The sequence below is a fragment of the Engraulis encrasicolus genome, chromosome 19 (assembly GCF_034702125.1).
Source record: "Engraulis encrasicolus isolate BLACKSEA-1 chromosome 19, IST_EnEncr_1.0, whole genome shotgun sequence".
NCBI classification, from domain to species: domain Eukaryota; kingdom Metazoa; phylum Chordata; class Actinopteri; order Clupeiformes; family Engraulidae; genus Engraulis; species Engraulis encrasicolus.
In genome coordinates, this window is record NC_085875.1 from 36,587,074 (window position 1) to 36,612,318 (window position 25,245).

Genomic DNA, 25,245 nt, shown 5'->3' on the forward strand with positions numbered 1-25,245 from the left:
CGTACAGACTTATACATTTAGCCAGAGAGAGTAGAGAGAGAGAGGTTCCATTGGCCCATTGTTTCCGGGTTCTATTATTGCAAGGGGGAGAGGGGGGAAATCCCCCTTTAGGTAGACCTAGGCAGACCTAAGGACTGTTCTATTCAATGCTAGGAGCATTATGACACGCCCTTTTAGGCAGACCGGAACCTGGTCATGTTAGGTGCCCATAGCAACCTATTACAATGGCATATCTCTATATACTTAAAGAATCTCTGATTTAGCAGTTTTAATTCAACTCTACAGCAGAAGGGATGATCATACTGTATGTAAAATCATATCATTTTATGATTTTAATAATTTAAAGGGGCAATATGTAGAATTAAAAGTTTAATTTATCACTGTCCCGAGTCAGCCGATGCCTCTCACGACCACTTTCACGGTCCGCTGTCAGAGAACCCCAAATGTAACTTTTGTATCAACTGCTGGCATTCTGTGATGAAAAACATTCTCACAGAGAGCTTAGTTGAACAGCCTTTTTTCATGACAGTGTAGATTTAGAGACAGGCATGCCACGGGCACCGTGCTAACTACATAATCCTACATTGTGCCCCTTTAATCATATTAAGAATAAGTCAACTCTATGTGCTGAATTAACCCCTGCAGAACCAAACCGATACATTTTACAGTGTTAATTCTGAGAGTTGAATTGAACTCTATTCTAGTTGAGCCTACTCTCCAAGTTTTATAACACTGCAAGATGTGAATATCTACTAGACTAATGGTTGAGCTGACCAAGCCCCAGGCCAGACTATTGACATGATGTGTATGCATGTGTGTGTGCGTGTGTGTGTGTGTACTCTTAAAAAAAAAAAACCTGACTAACCCTTCTTTGCATCTGCACTTGTTGTTCTGTATATTTCCTGTGCACTTTGTATCTGCTAGTGATGCTGGCTATGATTATGTCCTCTTTTGAAAGTCGCTTTGGTTATAAAGTGTCTGCCAAATGCAATGTACAGTAATGTAATGTAATAATAATGTAAAAGATGTGCTGTTCCACGTAGTCATGACTCTGGGGGGTGGTCTATGCTGCAGCCAGCAAGCGCTACCTCTGGACAGGGACCAGGAAGCCGCCACACTGGCCTGTTTGTTTGGGGTGGCTGAGGTGGCCGAGCGTGAATATTATCAGACAGAAGTGAGGAAGGCTGTGTGTGAGCGTGTCTGTGTGTGTGTGTGTGTGTGTGTGTGTGTGTGTTTGGGGGGTGTACAGTGTGTGTGTGTGTGTGTGTGTGTGTGTGTGTGTGTGTGTGTGTGAGAGAGAGAGTGCAAGAGAGAGAGAGTGGATTCTGTGTGTGTACTCTATGTTTGTTTTGTGATGATGCCAGTGTGTGGGATAGACCAGTCTGCCACCGGCGCTGCTGCTGCTGTTTGAACAAGGATGCCCAAGAGAGGAAACCATGGCTCTGTGCTTTATGTCTCTCTCTCTCTCTCTCTCTCTCTCTCTCTCTCTCTCTCTCTCTCTCTCTCTCTCTCTCTCTCTCTCTCTCTCTCTCTCTCTCTCTCTCTCTCTCTCTCTCTCTCTCTCTCTCATCTCCTCTCTCCCCTTCTCTACCTTCTCTCTCCATACCTCACTGTCTCCTCCTTCTTATCATGTTCCCCACCAACCTTCTTTCCTTTTCCTGTGACTTATCCCTTTTTTCTCGACTTTCTCTTTGTCCCTTGATCCTTTTCGTTGTCATCCTCGTTCTTTCCCTCGCTCTCCCTATCCACTGCTCCCACTCATGTCCATCTCTGTCTCACTCTGTCTGGCTCACCCACACAGCAGCCTCCCTCAGAATCACCACTGTTGAGCACTGTTGTTTTTTCCTGTCTCTTACTATTTATCTCAATGTTTCCCCCTGTCTCCCTCTGCCTATCTCAAACTGTCTCCCCATATCCTGTCACTTTCTACCTTTCCCCCTTTTACTGCCCTTCTCTGGCTGTGTCTGGCTCTTGATATGATTCTTTTAGCCTCTCCTGTCTCCTCTGTGTCCCGCCACCTCCATCCCTCTCTTTGTGTTGCTGTCTCTCTTCATAACTTTTGTCATTTTGGGTAGGGTGCGCACATCCAAAGTCAGTTATTGCAGGTACTAGAAAAAAGTGTCAGACAGTTGAAGAAGGTAGGTCTGCAGCACATTGTGGAATAAGCTCCAAAAAATAAAGTTTATTCAATTAGAACAGCAACGTGTCGCCTGATGAAGATCCAGGGTGATCGAAACGTTGCTGTTTTAATTTTATAAACTTTTTTTTTTTTTGGAGCTTAGTCCGCAGCGTGCAGACCTACCTTCTGCAACTCTCTTTATAACTTTCTCAGTTGCTTGACTCTCATTCATGCCTCCCATCTCTTTCTCTGCTTTTTTAATATATCTGCCTGTCTCTTGCCTGTATAAAAATGTTAATATCTGATTCCACTGGCTGTGTAGTTTACCCTTGGCTTTCTTCTTTTCTTCATGCCTTTTTCTTTAGCCCAGTTCTACATCCCCTGTCCACACACACACACACACACACACACACACACACACACACACACACACACACACACACACACACACACACACACACACACACACACACACACAAACATGCATGCACATACACGCACGCACACATGCAGGCACGCCTACACACACACACACACACTTGCACGCACACATCAATACATGCTGGCATTCACCTCAAATTTCCCTGCTGCACGTGCAGATGAGGTTGCAGCATTCCTGGCATTTTTTAGGGGGTAGGGGGTTAGGATCTGACACAGGGGGTTAGTGAGAGAGGAGAGGGGGAAGGCATGGAGGTCCTGCTTCTTATATTTCGTACATTCATGCATTTGGTCAAAGCTAATAGATTGTCCTTGGTGTGTTAGTAGTATCAGTGTGTATGTGTTTGCAAGGGATTTTAGGAACACACACAGTACCTGCCGGCCTAACTTAGGAACTGTGTGAGTATTCTGAGTCATTATGTGGTGATGTGGTCCAGTGTAATTTAAAAAGACAGAATAGCAAAGACACCCCAGGAAAATTCCTTGAAGTCTTGCCACAGGCAATATCACTTAAAACCTTGCACAAGTACTTTTTGAAAAGCATGTGCTCTGCTCTCATGGTAAATCTTTGACTGTACAAATTTGAAACCTCTATTGCTTTTAGCATAATAATAAATGGAAAATCAATACAGTTGACAACACATAATTGATGATAATTTAACTAAGATTGGTGATAATTTAACTCCTGACTGATGAAAAAGCACACCGACACCACACAGTGATTTGACTTAGGAAGTCATTGCCTGAACTCGGCCTCAGTGTGAGTAATTATCATGAATGCAATGAATAAATAAAAATGAATGCACACAAATACAAATACTCATTTACAAAACAGACAGTTTTGTTGAGCAGTTCCTGTCATGGCCCACTCTTCCAGCACGTGATCCAGCACTGATTTGTCATCCAGACACATCGGAAATGAACCTTTCTTTTTCCTTTTTTAATGCGTCCTAGCATCTCTATAAGAGGGTATGTCCATTCACCCGTCTGTCCGTCAGTCTGTCCGTCTAAAACGCATTCTTTAAATCAGCTATAACACGATTTTCGCCACTTCGCGTTACATTGAATTGTATTCATTAATTTACATCAATAAGCAACAAGTGGATGCATTTCTGTCCGCCTTACATTGGATACGGGTACAGTGTTTTTTTTGTGAGTGTAATGAGATTGAGGCAAACTGAGTCTGGGAAATAAAATGGAAATGAGTCCAGTGCAGTACGGGGTCAACATAAAAAACTAGTATGGTCTGTCTTATCAGCTCACTAACAATACAAAACAAAACTGACATTTCCCAGTGCATGTCATTGTTTAGTGTGGTGTGTGTGTGTGTGTGTGTGTGTGTGTGTGTGCTTGTGCGTGTGCGTGTGCGTGTGTGTGTGTGTGTGTGTGTGTGTGTGTGTGTGTGTGTGTGTGTGTGTGTGTGTGTGTGTGTGTGGCATGTGTGTGTGCGCGTGCGCGCTTAAGTTGAGTCAGATAAAAAAAAGACACTGACTCCAGTGTTATCATGGGGAGGGGAAGTGGAGGTTTTTAGCTCGGCCGCATTATTTTCTGCTGGCATATTGTTTCTGACAGACAAGGTCAGAAGCTCCGACCGCCTCATGGTCATCAACACAGCACTCTGAGGGTTAGGGTTTTTAGTCATCACTGCCATGGTCACAAGATGCCCATAGAGCAGTCATTCTCAAAGTGTGGTTCGAGGACCACTGGTGGTCTGCGACAGAGCTCAGGTGGTCTACAATGGGATTTCTACTTTTACAAGACAAGCTAGCAGTAGGCTATATTTGTAACAGTATTACAAAGGTAAACATAGCTGAAGTCGAAATTAGTGTCAAATTAGCACCAGTCAACGATCAATGCAGTTGACAGGTGGTCCCTGAACATTTTAGGTGGTCCTCGGTCTGAAAAAGTTTGAGAAACACTGCCATAGAGAGAGAGAGAGAGAGAGAGAGAGAGAGGGAGAAAGAGAGAGAGAGAGAGAGAGAGAGAGAGGGAGAAAGAGAGATTGTGAGAGAGAGATGCACTCTATCGTAGGTCACATGGTTTCTTGCCTCCTGACTTCGCTTTCTTTCTTCATCCTCCTCATCCTCCTCCTCCTCATCCTCCTGTCCTGTCAGCTCTAATTTCTAGAGCAATAGCACTCCCCCCTCTTCCCATAGCACTCCCCCCTCTTCCCTCCCGCTGTCCCAATTACATCCTAATGGGTGCTTGTAGTGTCCACTTACTGTAAAGCAGTGCCCTCTTCTGTAAACAGGCCCTAAATCAGGGTCACTTTATCATACCTCACCTTGTTGGTCAGATCAACATGGGGCCAAATATAAACTCAATATAGTTAGTGTGTGTGTGTGTGTGTGTGTGTGTGTGTGTGTGTGTGTGTGTGTGTGTGTGTGTGTGTGCACATGCAAATGTGCGTGCGTGCGTGCGTGCGTGCGTGCGTGCGTGTGTGCGTGTGAGCAAGTGTGTGTGTGTGTTTACATTTGTGTGAACAAGAGAGTGAGCTGGATGGCATGCTTGTCCATGTCTGTGTTTATGATGTGTTTGAAAATTATGTGAGCCACATGCTTCTGTGTGCACATGCACACATGTAGTGAATTCAAGTATGGCCGAGTCACGGTGCATTAGATTGTGCGTGTGTGTGTGTGTGTGTGCACGGCGCGCACGTGTGTGTGTGTGTGTGTGTGTGTGTGTGTGTGTGTGTGTGTGTGTGTGTGTGTGTGTTGTGTGTGTGTGTGTGTGTGTGTGTGTGTGTGTGTGTGTGTGTGTGTGTGTGTGTGTGTGTGTGTGTGTGTGTGTGTGTGTGTTGTGTGTGTTGTGTGCGTGTGTGTGTGTGTGCACGTGTGTGTGCACTTGTGTGTGTGTGTGTGCGCATGTGTGTCCGTGTGTGGTTCATGGTGTAGGTATGTGATGACACAATGCGTGCGTGCTTAGTGGCGCTGCTATCTGCTCTCCTCCTGCACAAAACAAACAGGCCCAGTCAGCCCAGTCAGCAGTTCTTACGGGCCTGGAGCTGGAGCTGGAGCTGGCCATGGGAGAAAAACACACTCCCCACACCGCCATCACCAACACAACACACTCCCCACACCGCCATCACCAACACCACACCAGTCTGTCTGTCTGTCTGTCTGTCTGTCTGTCTGTCTGTCTGTCTGTCTGTCTGTCTGTCTGTCGGTCTGCCTGTCGGTCTGTCTGCCTGCCTGCTTGCCTACTCGTCTGTCTGCCTGTCTGCCTGCCTGCCCGTCTGTCTGCCTGTCTGCCTGCCTGCCCGTCTGTCTGTCTTCCTGTTTGTCTGTCTGTCTGTCTGCCTGTCTGCCTGCCTGCCTGCCTGTCTGTCTGTCTGTCTGTCTTCCTGTTTGTCTGTCTGTCTGTCTGCCTGTCTGCCTGCCTGCCTGCCTGCCTGTCTGTCTGTCTGTCTGTCTGTCTGTCTGTCTGTCTGTCTGTCTGTGGAGAAAGTACAGGTAAAGGATGTGTTGGTATGTCTGTGGACTTGTGTGTGCATGCTTGACATGTATTCTGGTATGTGTGTGTGTGTGTGTGTGTGTGTGTGTGTGTGTGTGTGTGTGTGTGTGTGTGTGTGTGCGCGTGTGCGCGTGTGTACACGCGTGCGCGTGTGCGTGCGTGAGCACATGAGAGAGACATTGCGGTTCCCCTGTGTGTGTGTCACTTTATGCACCGGAGGATTGTACTGGCAGGGCTGTCTGCACTCAACCATCAAGAGACTCTTACAGCGTAGACTTTCACTAAGGAAGCCACCATGACAACTGGAGGAAGTGAAAGTGGATGAAGTCTTTGCATGTGATCAGTGCTGCAGTCTACGTAGAACGCAGGTATACGCAGTATACTCACCTCAAAATGTCATGGTTTTCGGTATACCCAAAATTGATTTATCCATTATTTAGAATAGCACAAATATATACAATATACCCACCACAAATAGTAGACTACACCACTGCATGTGATCCACCTGTATAGTATTAATGAAATACAATAGAGCCAAATAGTTGGGCACTGGCAAGCATTACACATGAACAATTACGCTATTCTTATCGTACATCATAAATATCATAAAGGCATTTATCATATTTGCAATGTTGATCTATGTCAGGGGTTCCCAAACTTTACCATCGCAAGGCCATCTGTGCATCCTCTTTCACAACCATAGCCAAGGTCTGTTAGTCAGTGCCCCACTGGGATATATAAAATAATAACTTGGCGATAATAGTAGTTATGTTCAGAGGGGCAAGAGATTACTATGATGCAGTTCTTAATTACTTGGGATATTACTAAGCTTATTTTTTGTTTGGAAAGAAAGGAGTCACCGGAGCATCTTCAGATGTGGAAATTAACTTGTTTTATTGGGCAAGCGCCAAGACTAATGTTTCGACGTTCACACGTCTTCTTCAGAGTCAATTGTCTCTATCTCTATCATTCTGTCTGCCGCTTTGTCTCTCCTGCTGTCCCTCCTCTCCAGGGTTGTGTTTCTCAAAAGCGCAGTTGTTAGCTACTTGCATAGTTGCCATTGGGTATAATGCCATTGCAACCAACATACAGTAGTTAGCAACAACAGTTTAGAGAAATGCACCCCAGTGCTTCCACATTTTAACTCAGGTCCGTTCAGCTCTTGCAGTTATGCATTCTGACAGTTCAGTCAAAGCTAAAAACAAGACAAGCTAGTAACTCACCACCTCTAAGCCACCTCTCAGTTCCTCAGTCCCAATTCATCTTGTCCATCTCTCTCAGTCTCTCCCTCTTTCCTCCTCTTTTGTTTTTTCCCTTCATTTGCAGTATCTCTGGTAACACTTTAGAACAGTGTTTCCCAACCAGGGGTACGTGTACCACTAGGGGTACGCGAGCACACCTCAAGGGGTATGCAGAAAAATGTAATAATAACAAATATATTGAGTGTAGTCACATTGGGATGGAGGAACAGAGCCTGAATGAGGGCGGGGGGTACTCATCATATGAAAAAGTTGCTAAGGGGGTACACAGGACAAAAAAGGTTGGGAAGCACAGGAAGCACAGGAACAGAATAACAGGCGCTTATAAATCACTTATAAGGTATTAGCAACACTTAGTAAATAATGGTATCTCTCTGTCACCATCTCTTCCATTCTTTCCATTCTCTCTGTGTTTTTGCTCAGTTTTCTCTCTCATTTTGTCTTTTTCTACGTACAGTTGAGGACGATATTATTAGCCCCCCTCCTGAAATTAGACATATCTCTTCATTGATCATTGAGAATGATCATTATTAATAAATATGTGTTGTTCTGGAAACAAATACACCATGGGGATAGTATCCAATAAGTTAAATTTGGACTTGTCCATTTTCACAATGAGTTTTAACAAAAAAGTGTAAAAATGGCAAGGACAAAATTATTAGCCCCCTTATCATTAACAGTCAATACAGTGCCATTTATGAACAAAAATTGACACCAGGCACTTTGATTAGTTGTTAACTATGTTGGCACATGTCCTACCAGGGATTTTGGCACATTTTTTTCATCGCAAATAGTTAAGCTGGTCCAAATGGCATGGATGTTGAGGATGGACATTCATTTTCAGCACTCTTCAAATACTATCTAAAGGATTGAGGTCTGAACCACTCCATGACCATGGTTTTAGTATCCTTGAAGAACATTTGAACTATTTTGGATGCAAGTTTTGAGTTATTATCTTATTGAAAGATCCAGTGAAGATCTTAGCTCCCTCTATGAGCATATTTTTGCAACGTCACTTTCCACATTCTATCATAATTTTCAGTTTTTATGGTGCCGTACACCCAAACTAGGTTTCCTGTAGCTGAGGCTGCCACAGAATGATGCATCCACCACCATGTTTAATTGTGGAAACCATCTTATAACGATTCAAGGCCTATCCCTTTCTTCACCTGACAGAAGCAGAGTTCATGCATCAAAGCAGGTGCAATTGAATATCATCAGATGAAAGCAGAGATGTTCAAAACTCATTTTTGACTTTCAAATGTTCACAGGCAAAGCTCAATAACACTCTGATATGCACTGCCTTTAGTAAAGGGGTTCTTCTGTGATGATGGCCCCAAAGCCCAATATGATGACAAGCCCTAACAACTGTCTTTCTTGGTGGGGGAAAAACTCCAGGTGAGGCCAGGTCAATAACAATCATCTAGGCAGGTGTCCATTGCGCCTTTGGTCTAATGAGGCCAAGCAGTTTCCACAGTTACACACAGTGGTGGGGCATCAAGTTTAGTCTGTTATTCAGCCTCAGACACAGGGAGTCTGGGTCTCAATCGGGATTGCTGGGTCTTCCAACAACATTGTAACCCAAAGCATACATTTAGATTAGTTCAGAGGTTCTTCAAGGACACTAAAACCATGATATTGGAATCACCCGGTCATAGTCCAGTCCTCAATCCCACTGAGAGTTTGTGGTTAATGTCTATGCTCAGCATCCATGCGATTTGGACCAGCTAGAACACTTTGCAGTGAAGAAATGGGCCAAAATCCCTAGTGGGGCATGTGCCAACCTAAGTATCAACTTATCAGAGCCTGTTGTCAGTTTTGGTTCATAAATGGCGCCATATTGACTATTAATGATCAGGGGGCTAATAATTTTGTCCTTGTCATTTTTGCCCTTTTTTGTTTAAACTCATCGTAACAATAGAAAAATCCAAATTCAACTCATTGAACATTATCTCCATCAGTGTATTTGTTTCCAGAATAACAGAAACGGTTAATAATGGTCATTCTTACTGAGAAATCAAGAGAAATGTCTAATTTCAGGAGGGGGGCTAATAATATCGTCCTCAACTGTATATCCACATACATCATGCTCTTCTTTCTCATCCTGTCCTCTCCTGCGTCCTGCAGTTGCCTTCGTCTAGTGTTGAGAGGTATGAAGATCATGATAAATGACAAGGGCACTACAGCTCTACAGCAAGAAACTCATTCTGAGTGAGCTCAGTGCACTGAATGTACTGTCATACCCCCTTCATCAGAACCAGCTGCAAGGTGTGTGTGTGTGTTTGTGTGCGTGCGTGCGTGTGTGTGTGCGCGTGTGCGTGCGTGTCTGTGTGTATGTCCATGCGTGTGTGTCTGCGTTTGTCTGTGCACACCATTAATTTCACATATTTCTCCTTAAAATAGAATGTCTAATTTTACAGAAATGAATCATTCTGACAGAACCCAGTTTGATCTCTCCACTGAGGGAAGTTAAGATCGCTTGTGGTGTTTTTAGGTTCTCCTTTTGGATAGGACTCCCCCCCCCCTCTCTCTCTGTCTCTGTCTCTCTCTTTCTCTCTCTCTTAATATTCAGGAGGCTCTGTCCTTTTCCAGTACCCAGAGCCAAAGGCATCAGTGAGATAACATTTTCCAATTGTTCACAATATTGTTCTTGACTGCGGCCGTCTGCGCTTCCCTGTTCTCTCGTTTTTGTATTTATTTGGGATGAGGGTGTCACAATGGTGCACTGCTCTCCATCTCCATTGCCTTATCCAGGGGTCTACGGGGGCTTACGTCAGCCTGCTGTTTTCACTTGAACAGACCGACTGCGGCAATCAGTGGAGGTCGCAGAGGATTCCGTTTCTGGTTCACAATAGCTGGCTGTAGTTGAACTAGAGCAGTGATTTTCAAAGTAGGGGCCGGGGACCCCTGGGGGGCCGCGACAGGTTGGCACAAAAAATACTGCGAAATAAACAGAATATTTTAATAAATTGGATAGCTTAAGTAGAATCATTACTTACATCATTACATCATCAGTGGAATCATTTTCTTCTTTACAATGTTTATGTATTGTATGTATTATGCTTTCTGTAGGACTTGAATGGGTTTAGGAATGCACCAACTTCATCAAGCTGTGAAACCGGTTGCACTGAAAAGATAGTTTAGCACTTGGGTAGAATGTACCGGTAATTGAGGAGCCTTGTTATGTTATAGCTTGGGAACCCCTGGGCCTGAACCCCTGCCGTCTGCCATACGGCTGACCTGGGTTCGGTTACTGGCATGGCTCATTTGCCGACCCCTCCCCATCTCTCTCCCCATTCACTTCCTGTCCACCTCTACTATCCTGTCATTAATAAAGTCGAAAAAGACCAAAAAATATCCTCAAAAATAAAAATAAAAAGTTTGGGAACCCCTGAACTAGATAGACCCCATAGCAGCTGAACATATTCTTGCCTGTCCTCGCACCCTGTCATCAGAGATAATCCAAAAGGGTGCAACATTTGTTCTCCAGCATTACAATGCTCTATTTGTTTTGTGATTTTTGAATTTGTTTCTGGTTGAATCTGTACAGCGAGTCGTTGGGGAGGGCTTAACAAGGCGACAACATGGTTGCCCTGGCCTGCTACACACACACAGTACGTTTTCAGAGTTAAACACTTAGAGAGTCAGATGTAACACCCATAGTGTGAGTCGGTCCTACTCAGTAAGTGTTAAATTAGGACTGCTAAATACACTGTGCAGTTAAGCAGTTTGAACGGTAACCCACAACCTTCAGCTTGGTCCATGGTGTGGTGCCAGGTTGTTCAGTTTGGGCATGTAAATTGGAGCAACATTTATTGCTGGCCCAACATTTATTGCTGCGTCCCTGCATCTCTGAAACCCTGTGATCCAAGGCAAATTTGAAGATCCTCCAGACCCTTGGGTAAGCTCACAGGGGTCATGGAAATGCACAAGGGTCAGGGGACAGCCAGGTTAGTGGGTGTCCCCATGAAACATTAACCTACTGTATATTTTGAGCTTCATGAAAATTCAAGTAATGGAAACGGCATTGTGCAGGTCCTCGTCAGCTGAGTAATGTGAATGCTGGTTGAGCCTCCGCTAACTGAGATAAGTTGTGGACTGCTCTTCTAGGTGAGTTTGGTGCGGCAATGTTCAGTGCAGAGGTGTAGTACAATGTCTAATGGATTTTTTATCATCAAAACTTTTGCTTTAGAACACTCCACATTCTCACTATTCTTTACCTTGCACAGCCTTGCGTCCTTATTTTTCCACATCAAAGTCTTACCCATTTCTGTGCCATGTTTTAATTTTGACCTAGCCTTGAAAGGAGTGAATATTTCTTGTACAACCCTCATAAAAAAGAGAGAAAAGTCTGCTACAACCAGGATTTTATGCTCCCAGTTATTTTTCCGTGACGTTTCGGGTAGAACCCTTCTTCAGACGTCCTTTCGCTCTTTTTTATCTGGATATTTATTGGTCCTGCTCCCAGGTCAGACGCTTGGATGTGTGAGCTTTTACCTTCATCTTGTAGAACCCTCACACCTGCCTCAGATGCTTCTCTCTCTCTCTCTCTCTCTCTCTCTCTCTCTCTCTCTCTCTCTCTCTCTCTCTCTCTCTCTCTCTCTCTCTCTCTCTCTCTCTCTCTCTCTCTCTCTCTCGTACCTCCTTACAATCTCTCTACCACCCACTTTCTCAGTTTGGCAAATGTTCCACCTGTTCAGTTCTGTGCCCTGTTTCAAGTGCCAACCAGACACCTGTGAGCTCTTAAAAATGCTAGTCGAGCTTAAAGCCAAAAACATGCTTTGTCTGCAGGAACCGAAGACTGCTGGCTTGTGTTTTTATAGACCCCACTTGTGGCACTGCCCAGTGGGTGGTCATTCGTGGGAATATCTTCGCGATAGCACCCCCCTTTTTATTGGTAAATGGAGACATGTATAGGAATTTGGTGCAGCAAGTGTTTTTAACATGCAGGCTAATTTAGCTGTACTCAAGTCTTTTGGTTTTACATGGCAGGTCTAATACGTCAAACTGAATCTGATTAATGCCAGCTCTGATTAAATGGATGGATCGTGATTTTTGCAGTGAGTGCTCTGAAAATTCAGTTGATATTTAATTGGAATATGTTGATTTCTGAGGCAGATATTCAACTTCTTCATAGACAGATGTTGCCCATATATAAAGCCTGACTTGTTTCGGTAATACAGCACTATGTCTCCTCCAGGGAGTCCAAGGAAAGGCATAAATGTAGCCACGTAGTTTCGTAGTGAGAGGTCTGCACACTTAAAATCCTTTTTGTTTTCTTTTATTATTTCATGGCTGGATTACGTTTCGACTTCGAAGTAGAAACATAATTCAGCCATGAAATATTGAAAGAAAACAAAAAGGATTTTAAGTGTGCGTACCTCTCACTCCGAAACTACAGTCAGCTTTTGTCCTGCACCTTTTCCTGGGATGTGCACAATCTTCACCATCAAATAAATGTAACCACCACAACCGTCCAAACAGTGGCTGTCAGCACATATGCAAAATTATGAGCTACATTTGGTCAGCCAAGATACACAATATGGACTCTAATCAGCTTATGTCAACTTCCTCTCATGTGTTTGGTCACTTCTGAACTACAATATAGAATTCAAAATAGCTGAAAGAGTTTAGAAGAAGTGAATCTTGAAACGTGTGATGATATACTGTACTCTTGACTGTATCCACCATTTGAATTTGCAGTTCGATCTTATCAGCCTCTTTGGTTTGTCTTTGGAGTTTCCATATTTGATGTCCAACATCCATATTGTGATTGTTTAGCTGAGGAGCAGTGTGGTGCCATTACTGGTCAAACTCATGAAGTGCACAAGATTATAAGACTGCTGTCAGTCCCCAAACCTCTCTCCCACTTTGTTCTGGGGGATGATTTTAGACCATTTTCATCGTAGGGAGAATGGCATCCCCCCCATCCCCCTACAACTCAAGCCCTGGAAATAGATGGTTGCAGGGTTTTAAAAGACGGCGGGAGATAGAGATATAAAAACACTACAAACCCATTTTCTTAATAAGCATGAGAGTGCTACTGAGTGCTGAAGAGCTAATTGTGATATTAAGATCCAATATCTCAAGGCCAGAGAGAAAACACCACTGTGGTCTTTCCATTTGAGAGTTTTTCTACGTCTGCCAGCGTTTCTTTGGCCTGTGCAGCTGTTGGGAGGCTGCATGACGACTTGACTGCCCAAGGTAATTCTTTGGAACTACAGTTTTAATGTAACCCATCGACACAGATGAGAATTGTGATAATAAAAAGGAATGAGGTGTCGCATGTAATGTTTTTATTCTCGACTGAGAGCCTTGGAATGTCGGCTGGGGCTGTTTAGGTAAAAAAAGAGAGCTCATTTCATGGCTTGGTGATCATTGCAAAGACGGCTACACCTTATCCCTTTAGCTCAGGGCAAAGACAGTGTGAGGGTGCACAGAGGACAAGAAAGAGGCAGTAAGAGCATTCTGACTACTAGTGTATTCAGTGTGACCTTTGTATTTTGTTTATTCGTACGATGTTCATCTTGTCTCTCTCTCTCTCTCTCTCTCTCAATTCAATTCAATTCTCTGTCTCGCTCGCTGTCTCTCTCTCTCTCTCTCTCTCTCTCTCTCTCTCTCTCTCTCTCTCTCTCTCTCTCTCTCTCTCTCTCTCTCTCTCTCTCTCTCTCTCTCTCTCTCTCTCTCTCTCTCTCTCTCTCTCTCATTCCTTCCACACCCACATACCCCACCCCATCTCTCTCTCCCCACCTCTGAGCTGGGCCCTCTCCCTCCGATTCTATCTCTCTTCCTCTCTCTCTCTCCCTCTCTCTCTCTTCCTCTCTCTCTCTCTGTATTCCTCAGTTCACAGACGGACGCTGGAGGACCCCCGTGCCCGTCTGCCGTTGACACCCCTTCCCCTCCCCCTCCCACTCCGCCAGCCGCTCCTCACCACTGTAGCAGATGGCGCTCTCCCAGATGCTGCCCCGCCCCCACCACCCCTAGGACACCCCAACACAGGTGAACTCTCCTGAGGACACACACACACACACACACACACACACACACACACACACACACACACACACACACACACACACACACACACACACACACACACACACACACACACACACACACACACACACGCAAACACGCAAACACGCGCTCACACACACACACATGCACACAGTCTCTCTCACTCACACCCTTGTACACACACTGTACTGTATGCACATTTTCTCTCTCTCTCTCTCTCTCTCTCTCTCTCTCTCTCTCTCTCTCTCTCTCTCTCTCTCTCTCTCTCTCTCTCTCACGCACACACACACACACACACACACACACACACACACACACACACACACACACACACACACACACACACACACACACACACACACACACACACACCATCTGCTAGTCATGTAAGGGCCTGTGTAGTAATAAACATCGTTGCAATGATGATCCCAACACAACTAGTCGTTGCAGACGTACAATTGCAACAACATTAGGCGTAAGTGTTTGTGCAGTTCTTTTCTGCATATAATGATACAGTGTCATGTTAAGTGGGCACAGTGAAAGTTGTATGAATGCCAGTTTTGGCAGCAAGCCACTGGAGGTGATTTGATTGGAGGGTTGAGTCAGTAGCTGTCTGCATGTGCTGGCGTGTTTGTCTATCATATTGTTATCTTGTGTTGACTTTGTGTTCATTGTTGTGAACGTACTGCAATGGAGGCAAGGCAAAAAGCAAGTTCCAAGGTACCTGTGTAGATGTCAATGTTTTGTCAGAGCGGTCCAATCAGTATTACATTTGGTGTGTGTGTCTGTGTGTGTGTATGTGTGTGTGTGTGTGTCTGTGTGTGTGTGTGTGTGTGTGTGTGTGTGTGTATGTGTGTGTGTGTGTGTGTGTGTGTGTGTGTGTGTGTGTGTGTGTGTGTGTGTGTGTGTGTGTGTGTGTGTGTGTTTGTGTGTGTGTGTGTGTGAGTGTGAGTGTGTCTGTGTGTCTGTGCATGCGTGTGCACGCGTGTGCATGTGAACGTGTCCTGTGTTTGTGTGTGTGCGTGGGTGTGTGGGTGTGTGCACACCCATGTGTGTGTTGACTGTGTGTGTGCATACTGTACATACAGTATAGTATGTGTGCATGCATATACATGTATGTGTGGTGTTGACGATGAACATGAGGAATTTTGCTTCTCTGTTGGGAGCATGTGGAGTTGATTTGTAATCCACTACCCTTTGGGGCTGTTTGGGATAGTAATGGAAGTCAGGGAGAGGGTGGTCGAGGGGGAGAGAGAGAGTTTTGAGGTTGGTGGGGGAGGGGGGGGGTGTTAGGAAGCTGGGCGATCTCCAGTGTGTGATGCTATTGGGGTGATGTCATGAAATTGAGAAAACAAAATAGTATGCAACACCAAGGCTTCCATAACTGTTTTGAGAGAGATGAGATGGAGTAACCTGGCTAGATTCAAACACAAGGGCAATGTGCCCATATATGGTAGACCTACGGCATGTTAGCGGCATGACCCCATCGGACCAGTAATGACAACGTAGTCAGCAAATAAGTAGAGGGCTGACATTAGCATAATGGCTTTAGCCACATTTGCTGTATGCAACATCCATGCCTTTAAACATGTATGCACAGGTCAGTTTCAAAGGTTTATGTCACATGGCACATTGTTACGTACATAATGTAATGTAATTTCTTTCACACTTAACTTAACATGCTAAAAATGATAATGTTTAATACTTAAAGGGACACTGTGTGAGATTTTTAGTTGTTTATTTCCAGAATTCATGCTGCCCATTCACTAATGTTGCCTTTTTCATGAATACTTACCACCACCATCAAATTCTAAGTATTCATTATGACTGGAAAAATTGCACTTTTCATACATGAAAAGGGGGATCTTCTCCATGGTCCGCCATTTTGAATTTACAAAAATAGCCATTTTTAGCTGCAAAAATGACTGTACTTGGACCATACTAGAAAATATTTGTTTATTACTTAGTAAACTTTCATGTAAAGATCAAATTTGGCAATGGGCAGCCCAGTTTCAATGAGCAGCATAGTTTTAGTACCTTTTTTGACCATTTCCTGCACAGTGTACCTTTAAACATTGTTGGTGATTGAAACGGGTTGAAAGTGGTGTTGATTTGTACACTACTTCAAGAAGTCAAAAAGACTGTGAAGACTGTGAAACACAATATTTGCTATGAAATGGTCAGATGTAAAGTGCTGTGTGGGCATGCGTGCGTTTCTCTGACTGTCTGTCCATCAGTTTGTGCGTCTGTCTTTATTTCTCCTGTCTTCATGTACTGTACTGTATGCGTTCTTATACTTGTGTGATTTAGGTCTATGTGTGTGCACAGTGCGACTATTATTTTTGTATTGTATATACAATTCAAATAGAGAATGGAATGTTGGCTTTATTAAATGTGGCATTTTTATAGTCTTCATATTTAATAATAATATAAAAGCTTAAGCTAGTGATCATTTTATATTAGAGCTCAGGCTAAAAGCTCCCAAGGTACCGCACTGAGAGTATGTAGCTTAAAGAGGAGCCACTGTGCCAAGAAACTTTGAAAGAGAACTGAAGGAGACGGCTGGAATTAATGGGAGGATCTCATGCAGACAAACTAGATAGACATTTATGAGGGGGTACGAGGGGGTGGGATGTTGTCTTTCCATCCAAGCGAAAAAAAGGCTTTATAAAGTTCAGTTACAGAAGCTTTGTGTCTGAATCTTCGTAATCTCCAGGGCATTTTTTGCCATTTTATGAGGGTTAGGGGGAAAAGGAAGATTGACTGAAGTAGTTACCCTGTTTTGTTCTGTCTTCTCTTTACTCTTTTCATTCTTCCTTTTTTTTTGGAGGAGACAGAGCCGCAGACACGCATGCCTTCTGCAGCCTCGGGTTTGACCTGATCTCACCACAGCCTGTCCCCCAGAGCACAACTACCGCTAAATTATGGAAAGATTCCACCAAGCCCACTGTTTTTGTTCCCGTCGTCTTTTCACTTTTATTAAGTGTTTACAATGCATCTCCTCAGATGGCCCTCTGTAGATGGCCCTCTTTTCCCTGTGTTATTTCTTTTGAATGTCTTTCAATCTTTTTTGTATGTCGTTCACATTTTTTTTTTTTTGTTTATTTGTCAAGACGCGACAGTTTGGCATTTCGCAAGTAGGGTAGTCGGAGGAGCCAATGATTAGAGGGTTATTCTATTGCGTTTTGCCTGCACAGAGCCTGTAATTTCCTTGAAGACGACTTGACAGCCACAATCCATCAAGTGGTTCATGACTATACTGGAGGTGTTGTGGAGGACGAAAAGAAAGAAAAAAGAAAAGAAAAAGAAATCCATTTGTTCCAATCTTGTTTGACTTCAGAGAGGAGAAAATTACGTCCTTTCCTTCTTGATTGGCACCGGAGCCACTCTGCTCTTCAAGTTCCATTTATTCTCATTCAAATCTCATCCCCATTAGGCCGTTGCAGCTGTGGAGCTGAGAATTTAATTATGGTTTTGTTTGATTGCAGATGTCGGCTGTGTTAAAAAAAGGAATATATTTTCTTCCCATGTTCCACTGAACTTTGTTTTTCAAACTGTGTAGGTTTGCTGTATGTTCTTTCTTATACTATAACAGTCTGTATGCCCAAGTGAATCCCCGCTGTTCTCTCCTGCGGTTCTGCTTTGGTCCCCTTCAGCACAGAGTGGCGAGCAGGTGAGGGTGTCCGGGGTGTATAGCGTGGAGGGTAGCCCTCTACTCAGTGACCCTGACAAGATGGCCAGCACCTTGAGCCCCGATGCCATGGACACCAAGGTCATCACGAAGGAGATGGCCATTATCAGCAACTCCATGGCTGCCTACTCTTTCATCGCTGGTGAGTTAACTCTTTCCATACTAGAGCTTTCATATCTGGTGAGTGGACTACTAACTATTTCGTAGGTGGTGGTGTATTGGTCTACTACTAACCCTTAACAATTACCAGTTTGTGCACTCTTTAGTAGTCATTTAGTTAAGTCAAGTAGGTTTTATTGTCAATTTCTTTACATGCACTGGTCATACAAAGAATTTGAAATTACATTTCTTGCTTTCCCATACAGACATAGACTAATCTAGGTAAGGACATAGACAGTATAGACATAGACAGTACTTATACATGGACTTAAGACAGTATGGACATAGACAGTGCTCATACAGACATTTAAAGTGCAAGACTGGACAACAGAAGACTTGTAGAGGACATACATTAAGAGGTATTTGTTGTGCTTTTGTGCTTTTCCTAAAAAAAGTCCTTTATAGCGTTCTGACATGGTAATGGTAGCATTTGAAAAAAAAAAAAATATTAAAAAGGTCTGTCAAGTACACCAGCAGCAGTGTGTGTGTGTGTGTGTGTGTGTGTGTGTGTGTGTGTGTATGTGTATGTGTGTGTATGTGTTTAGTGCAGGTAGAAGGTGCGGTGTGCGTCTTGTGTGTGTGTTCGTGTGTCTGTGTGTGTGTGTGTGTGTGTGTGTCAGTGTGTGTATGTTTGGGTTTAGTGCAGAAAGTGCAGTGTGCTTGTGTGTGTGTGTGTGTGTGTGTGTGTGTGTGTGTGTGTGTGTGTGTGTGTGTGTGTGTGTGTGTGTGTGTGTGTGTGTGTGTGTGTGCATGTTTTGAGTTAGTGCAGGTTGAAAGTTAGAAACATTATTGTCCCAATGAAGATTTGTTTTTGTCAGCAAGTGAGGTAAACACCAGGCAAGTTATATTGTCTATGACACGATAAAACAAAAGACTTAACTCGTTACATTACACACACATTTACCCAGATATAACAAGACATTTGCATCACAGTAGGCGGGACAGGACAAAAGCTATTCAACAGTTTCACTCAACTTTCAACTTTACTGGCACCAGTAAATAATGACCAAAATGCACTGGTGTGCAAAATGCTGGCTGAAGTACAGTAGGGAGGGGAAATGAATAGCACTAAATGTCCTAAATGAAGTATATACTGGAGGAATGTGACAACTAGAACATATCGCTGCATCACTGTAAGTCAGTGTGGCATAGTCATACCGCGTGTCTCAATCCACACACTTGTGCACTTCGGGCGAGCTAATGCCATGCTCAGCCGACACTTCTAGCAAGGGCACAGTGCATAGTGCTCAAAGTTTTCCACGACACTATGCATTGAAGACCTCAGTGCACTGTGTGCACTAACCATCAGTGCACTGACACAAGTGCGTGGAATGAGACATAGGGATAGTCACAAAGTCCCTCAACATATGTATGTCTGTCTGTGCTGCATTTCGAATGTTAACAGTACTGTTGAATTTCATGCTTCTCTGGCTTTAACCAGTAGATGGTTGTGAAGTGACCAGAGCTATGGCCTGTTTTGGGCGCCTGTTTGAGAAATAACGTCAAACATTCCAATGTTCTCCTTTGCCATCTTTGTCAGTATCCAAAAACATACTCTGCTGTGTGTGTTGTGTGTGTGTGTGTGTGTGTGTGCGTGCATGCGTGCGTGCGTGCGTGCGTGCGTGCGTGCGTGCGTGCGTGCGTCTGTCTGTGCATGTTTATGTATGCGTCTTACTCATGCATACATGCATGTGTTCCAGTGTCTGCGCCTGGGCGGGCGGGTGTGTGCACGTGGATATTTTTGCATGTGCATGCATGAGTACAAGGGTATGCATGTCGGACACACACACTCTACCGTCTGAGTGCTTTTGACACCAACCACCCTGGAGAGGCAGAGAGAGAGAGAGAGAGAGAGAGCGAAAAGGAAACAGAGCGAGAGAGAGAGATAGGGAGAGAGAGAGAGAGAGAGAGAGAGAGAGAGAGGGAGAGTGAGTGAGAGAGAGAGAGAGAGAGGCCTGCTTTCTGTTCTCAGTCAAGGACACAGCTCCCATGTGCACCCTGCTGGTCTGTGTACTGACAGAGATTGTGTGTGATGCCAGTGGAGTGCACCCACCGCACCGCACCGCACCGCAGGCTCTCCATGTTCCTTGCTGAGCTGCTGCTGCTGCTGCCCCATATGATAACTATGCAGCTGGAACAGAACACTTCCTCTCACCCCGTGAGAGGCCCACAGAGGCAGCAGAGTCTGTTTCATGAACACTCAAAGTATTATCTTAATGTGTTTTTTTACCTAAATATGTACAGTAATACCTTGGGAATTTTGCATTAACACGTTAAGACATGGTGTTATGAATTTGCTGCTGCCAGAATGGCAATGACCAAGTCGTAGTGCACTACTAATGGCCCCTGTGTTATGTCATAGCATTGTAGTACTATGGTAGTTAACTTCTTAATGACTATTACAGTGTGCCACTGGACGTACGGCATGCATTAAGGGGCTACAGGCAGGCCAATCTGCCTGCTCTCATCTCTTCCTGAGTTATTAAAAAAAGAACTCATTAATACAGAATTAATATTTAGTCTAACTCTCCATGTTCCTTGTTGAGCTGCGACCCCATATTATAACTGTGCCGCTAGAACACTTATCATCATCGTCAATCACTTCCTCTCACCCTGTGGGAGATCCACAGAGGCAGCAGAGTCTGTTTCATGAACACTCCTGCAGTCAAAGTATTATCTTAATGGGGTTTTTTTTGTAGCCTCTTACTGCAGCTGGGGTCGCCGGCGACCCTATTCATTTGCTGAAAATGCTTAACTACATCATAACAACATTGCTATGACATTACAGAGAGCCATAGTGCTGCGCTAAAGGGTTAACCTAAATATGTACAGTGATAGCTTGGGAGTTTTGCATTAAATCCAGGCCAACCTGTCTGCTCCCATATCTTCCAGATAGTTATTTAAAAAAGAACACTATAGTACAGAATGAATATGTGGTCTAACTGGGTGTAAACTCAGTTGGCACGTTTGCATTATGTTTTTCATTCCAAATAAAGAGATTGGAATTACTTGTAAATGGTTTGGAATTATAATTATTTTCCTCTGTGTTTACTTTCATTATTAAATTGAGTAATTTGAAATTAAATAAAGTTAATTTGGAATTAAATGTCCAGTGTAAACCAGCCAATTGACATTTGAAAAGAGATCCTACCTTGGAAGCTTGGCACACCTATGCTTTTTATTTTCTGCTGAAATTCGTATGGGAGTCTTGAATTAATGTGGAATAATGTACTGTATCTCTCTCTCCACAGATAATTCGGAGCGAGCGGCGCTGTACTTTGTGTGTGGAGTTTGCCTGGGCCTGGTGGTCACCCTCGTAGCCCTAGTGGTCCAGATCTCCTGCCGCACGGACTGCAGAGCGCGCCGCCGGGGCGCTCGGAACCGCAAGCAAGGGGGCAAGGCAGGGGCAGGGGCAGGGGCAGGGCCAGGGGTCACAGAGCCCGGCAGCAGCGGCACCAGCGAGTCAGACTCCGACGACTGGGACACCACGTCAGACCTGTCGGCCCGACGGCACCGGCGCTTCGAGCGGACACTCAACACCAACGTGTTCACGTCGGCCGAGGAGCTGGAGAGGGCGCAGCGGCTAGAGGAGCGCGAGAGGATCATCCGGGAGATCTGGATGAACGGGCAGCCCGACGTGCCGGGCACACGCAGCCTCAACCGATACTACTGAACTACCTGGAGTTCTAGCCAGGCCGCGCCCTCCTAGTGACGCAACACCTTCAGCGTTGCCACTAGTCTGGTCAAGAGCAATGCAAGTACTTTCTGAGCTCCTGAAAAATCGGGAACTCTTCCCACTTTGTCGGGAATCAGACAATCATTAGCAAACCAAGGGAGACGGGTCAACCATGCCGTTTCGGAAATGTTAATTGTTATGCTCTTGGTCAGACCAGGTCTCGGAGAGATTTTAAAGTCGATGATCATCAGGCTACTGGAGTGCCACAGAGGTGAAAAAAGAGCTCCAGGGTTGTTACTTGACTGGTGACAGTGGCTCTATGGTGACTGGGAGACAAGACAGGTGAAGTCAAAACCCCACCACTTTCTTTTAAGTCTGCAGTGCCATGGCGGTGTGTGAAGGTTGCTAGCCCTGAAGTGGTTGAGTGTTGTCTCAGGCCATTGCTTCTTGCCTGGTTACACCTGAAAAGATTGGGGAGAACATACGTATGTGAAAGGAAAGGGGTCAGAGGGGTGTTCCTGTTCCACTACTACACACACAACCCTTTGTCAGAACGCTCCTGTGTGATGCGCCCAGTTCGGACAAGAACGTCAGCAGTAAAAACACGCAGCTCACAGCCGGGTCATCTACATGACTAGAGGATGATTGGATGGGCTTCTATCTGCCTCCCTTGAACTGTCATCTACAGGGCCGCTGATAGCTTTTGCTGGGCCCAGGACAAAGTCATCTGAAAGAGCCCCCTATCCAATGCGTACAATGTAATGGGGACGCAACTCTGGGCCCCCTATCTCCCTGGGCCCGGGACAACAAACCCCTTTGTGGATGGGCCTGGTCATCAACATATGCTGAGCAGGACAACTTTTGCTTTTTGGAGCGCAAGTACATGAAGAGTTGCTGTGCTTGATGACACTGGCATTTTAGCATGACCTGGGAAATGTGTTCTGATTCTGAACTAAAGAATTCTGCTTTGTGCACTGTGGTTTAAAATCATGCTGACTTGGTGACCTTGTGGTTATTTAAGACGTCCCACAAACAGGCCCAATGATAGCTCATCTTTAATTGAATATTCTGTTATTGAAATGAATAAATCTATTTTTGTGTCTGTTGATAATTTCCATATAAGGGGACAGAGGTTGAGATGAAAGGGAGTGAGCCTTTTTAGCCATGGAAGAAGAACTAGAAAGAAAATAAATGAGAGAAAATATGAGGAAAGTATGAGAAAATAAACACTAATCACATGGTGAATAAAACACTATCTATCAGCTGATGTACCAGTTTAGTTCACACAGATAGTACCTATGTACACAATGAAGGATGCAATAAACTACGTTCAGGGGAATTAGGACTGTTCTAGAAGGGCCTGCCACTGACAGGGTGCCCTTTGAGGGGCCATTAATATACATTTCATAGATATGCCTTGGTAAATATGAATTGTTCATGGGGTCCAAAGGGTCATGTCTAGCAACGCCCCTGGAAACGTCCATGGGTTGCCAGATTGGGCGATTACCCACCCAAATAGTTGACTATCTGCAGGTTTAAAAAAACATATTCACAATTTCCTAATGTCAAGTGTATGAGTCATGGTAGTGTGTCATCCTTCGTAGTCAGGCACAGTGATTGAATACTCTTTGTTGAACTCTGCGGAGAACCCAACCACTAGGCATGACTACGAAGGCTGACACAGTTCGAAGGGCGAACACTAGACATTGGGAAATGGTAATTGAGTGGGTTTTGGTTTTTCATTTAACTCGGGCAGGACAAAGTGCCTCTGGACAGTTTTTGAGTATTTATTGGACTGGAAATAACCAGTCACATCTGGCAACCCCAACTGTGAATGACTGAACGCAGATCAGGCCCAAATCCCTCACAGTGGCACCTTGCTCTATGTTGTGTCGGCCATGCTGAAGTCCATGCTCAGAGCATTCAGTGTGCCAAGTGTTGTATGTGTAAATGCTTAATGTACTGTAATGAAGAAGACACGGAGCGTGGAGTTAGTTTGTCAGTATTCCCTTGCCTCCTCTGAATCTGGTTGCTGTACAGTAGTCCTCCTCCTGTGACTTGAAAAAAGTAAATGAAAACCGAGTGACTTGCCTGAAACTGAAGAAATCTGAGTGAAAATCCATAGGAATACTGACAGGCTATTTTTAATGCACTACTGTTGTAATTTTTTTCACAAATGTGTTGTGTAAAAGTGTTGTTTTTATGGAAACATTATTAAAAAAAGGCACCAGCAAAATGTCTCCTTTAGAGCTACTGTACTGTACTGTACTTGACTTTGACTTTTGCATTATTTGCAGCTGGTTGGTTGAAGTGAAAGTGAAGAGTCAGACATAACTGGATGCAGACTTTTGGCATTTAGCATACAACCCTTACAAAAACCGACCATGGTTTTACTGTAGTTACCATGTTTTTACCATGGTATGTCATGGTTACTCTAAGTACTCTGAACCAACCATAGTATTACTATGGCTTATCCGTGGTTCATGGTTGATTTTCGTAACAAAATTTTGTCTCGATGGTGCTGCTCTATAAATGACCATCTATGGACAACTCTTTGTCAAGCCAAAGATGCAAATACATTTTGATCACAACTGATGATTTTGATCTCATTGTCTTTTGGGGTCCCAGTGCTGGGGAGCCAAGCAGCTTATTTTGTGACATCCAAATGGGGCCCCATAAAGTGCTGACAGAATTGGTGAAGGCGAAACTGCAGAACAAAAAACAGACATCAAACCTGTGTGATTGCGCAAATTGTGCACTAGCAACAGTCACAACTGAATGGGACCACCAGGGAATGGCTATGCCTTGTTTACAAACTGGGCTTACTGAGAGAAATACAAGGTCCTAACTCTGGGAGCTGTAAAGCAGTGTTTCTCAACCTTTTTTTAGGCGAGGCACCCTTTCAATTCATGAAAAATTTCAAGGCACCCCAAACCAACAAGCTGTAACATGGCATCGCATCCGATACCACAAAAGCTTAGAAAAGTAACACATTTGGAGACGTCACACGACCTACGTTCAAAGTTGCAGCTGACTGGGGCGACCTATATTTACTTTATTGTGCGTAAATGGCAGATGAAAGATTCCACTGACTAGCATTAACTTATCAATTTAGACAAATATGTATTATATTAAATAATTTATTTATCAGCCACGTTTCCGCGGCACCCCTGAGGGGGCCCCGCGGCACCCCAGGGTGCCCCGGCACCCCTGTTGAGAAACACTGCTGTAAAGCACGGAGCATGGAAATGCTGCCTCCTACAGGCAAAATACTGTATATTGGTGTCACGGTCTTGAACCAACATCCAAGAAGACTCTGGGATCTCCAAGCCTTTTTCCTAGTAATGTCAGACGAGTTCTGTTTTAAAGTGAAGCAGGTACTGTATCAGTTACAGGGTGTCAGCTATCAGTTTTAGGGCAGCAAACGGTGGCC

The 25,245-nt window shown here is 44.3% G+C and overlaps 1 protein-coding gene across 3 annotated transcripts in view; it reads left to right on the plus strand.

Moving 5' to 3' along the window:
* Window positions 1-24,046, plus strand: part of eva1a (eva-1 homolog A (C. elegans)) — a 40,140-nt gene extending 16,094 nt beyond the window's left edge. The window contains exons 1-4 of one of the 3 annotated variants that reach the window (XM_063184297.1): window positions 6,189-6,378; window positions 14,113-14,268; window positions 17,943-18,119; window positions 21,388-24,046. In XM_063184297.1, coding sequence (XP_063040367.1) covers window positions 18,020-18,119; window positions 21,388-21,809 — 522 coding nt within the window. In that variant the 5' untranslated portion in view covers window positions 6,189-6,378; window positions 14,113-14,268; window positions 17,943-18,019 and the 3' untranslated portion in view covers window positions 21,810-24,046. Of the gene's footprint in view, window positions 1-6,188; window positions 6,379-14,112; window positions 14,269-17,900; window positions 18,120-21,387 lie in introns of those variants that run through there. The other 2 variants (XM_063184296.1, XM_063184298.1) reach the window with 2 other exon arrangements.
* The last annotated feature ends 1,199 nt before the right edge of the window (window positions 24,047-25,245 follow it).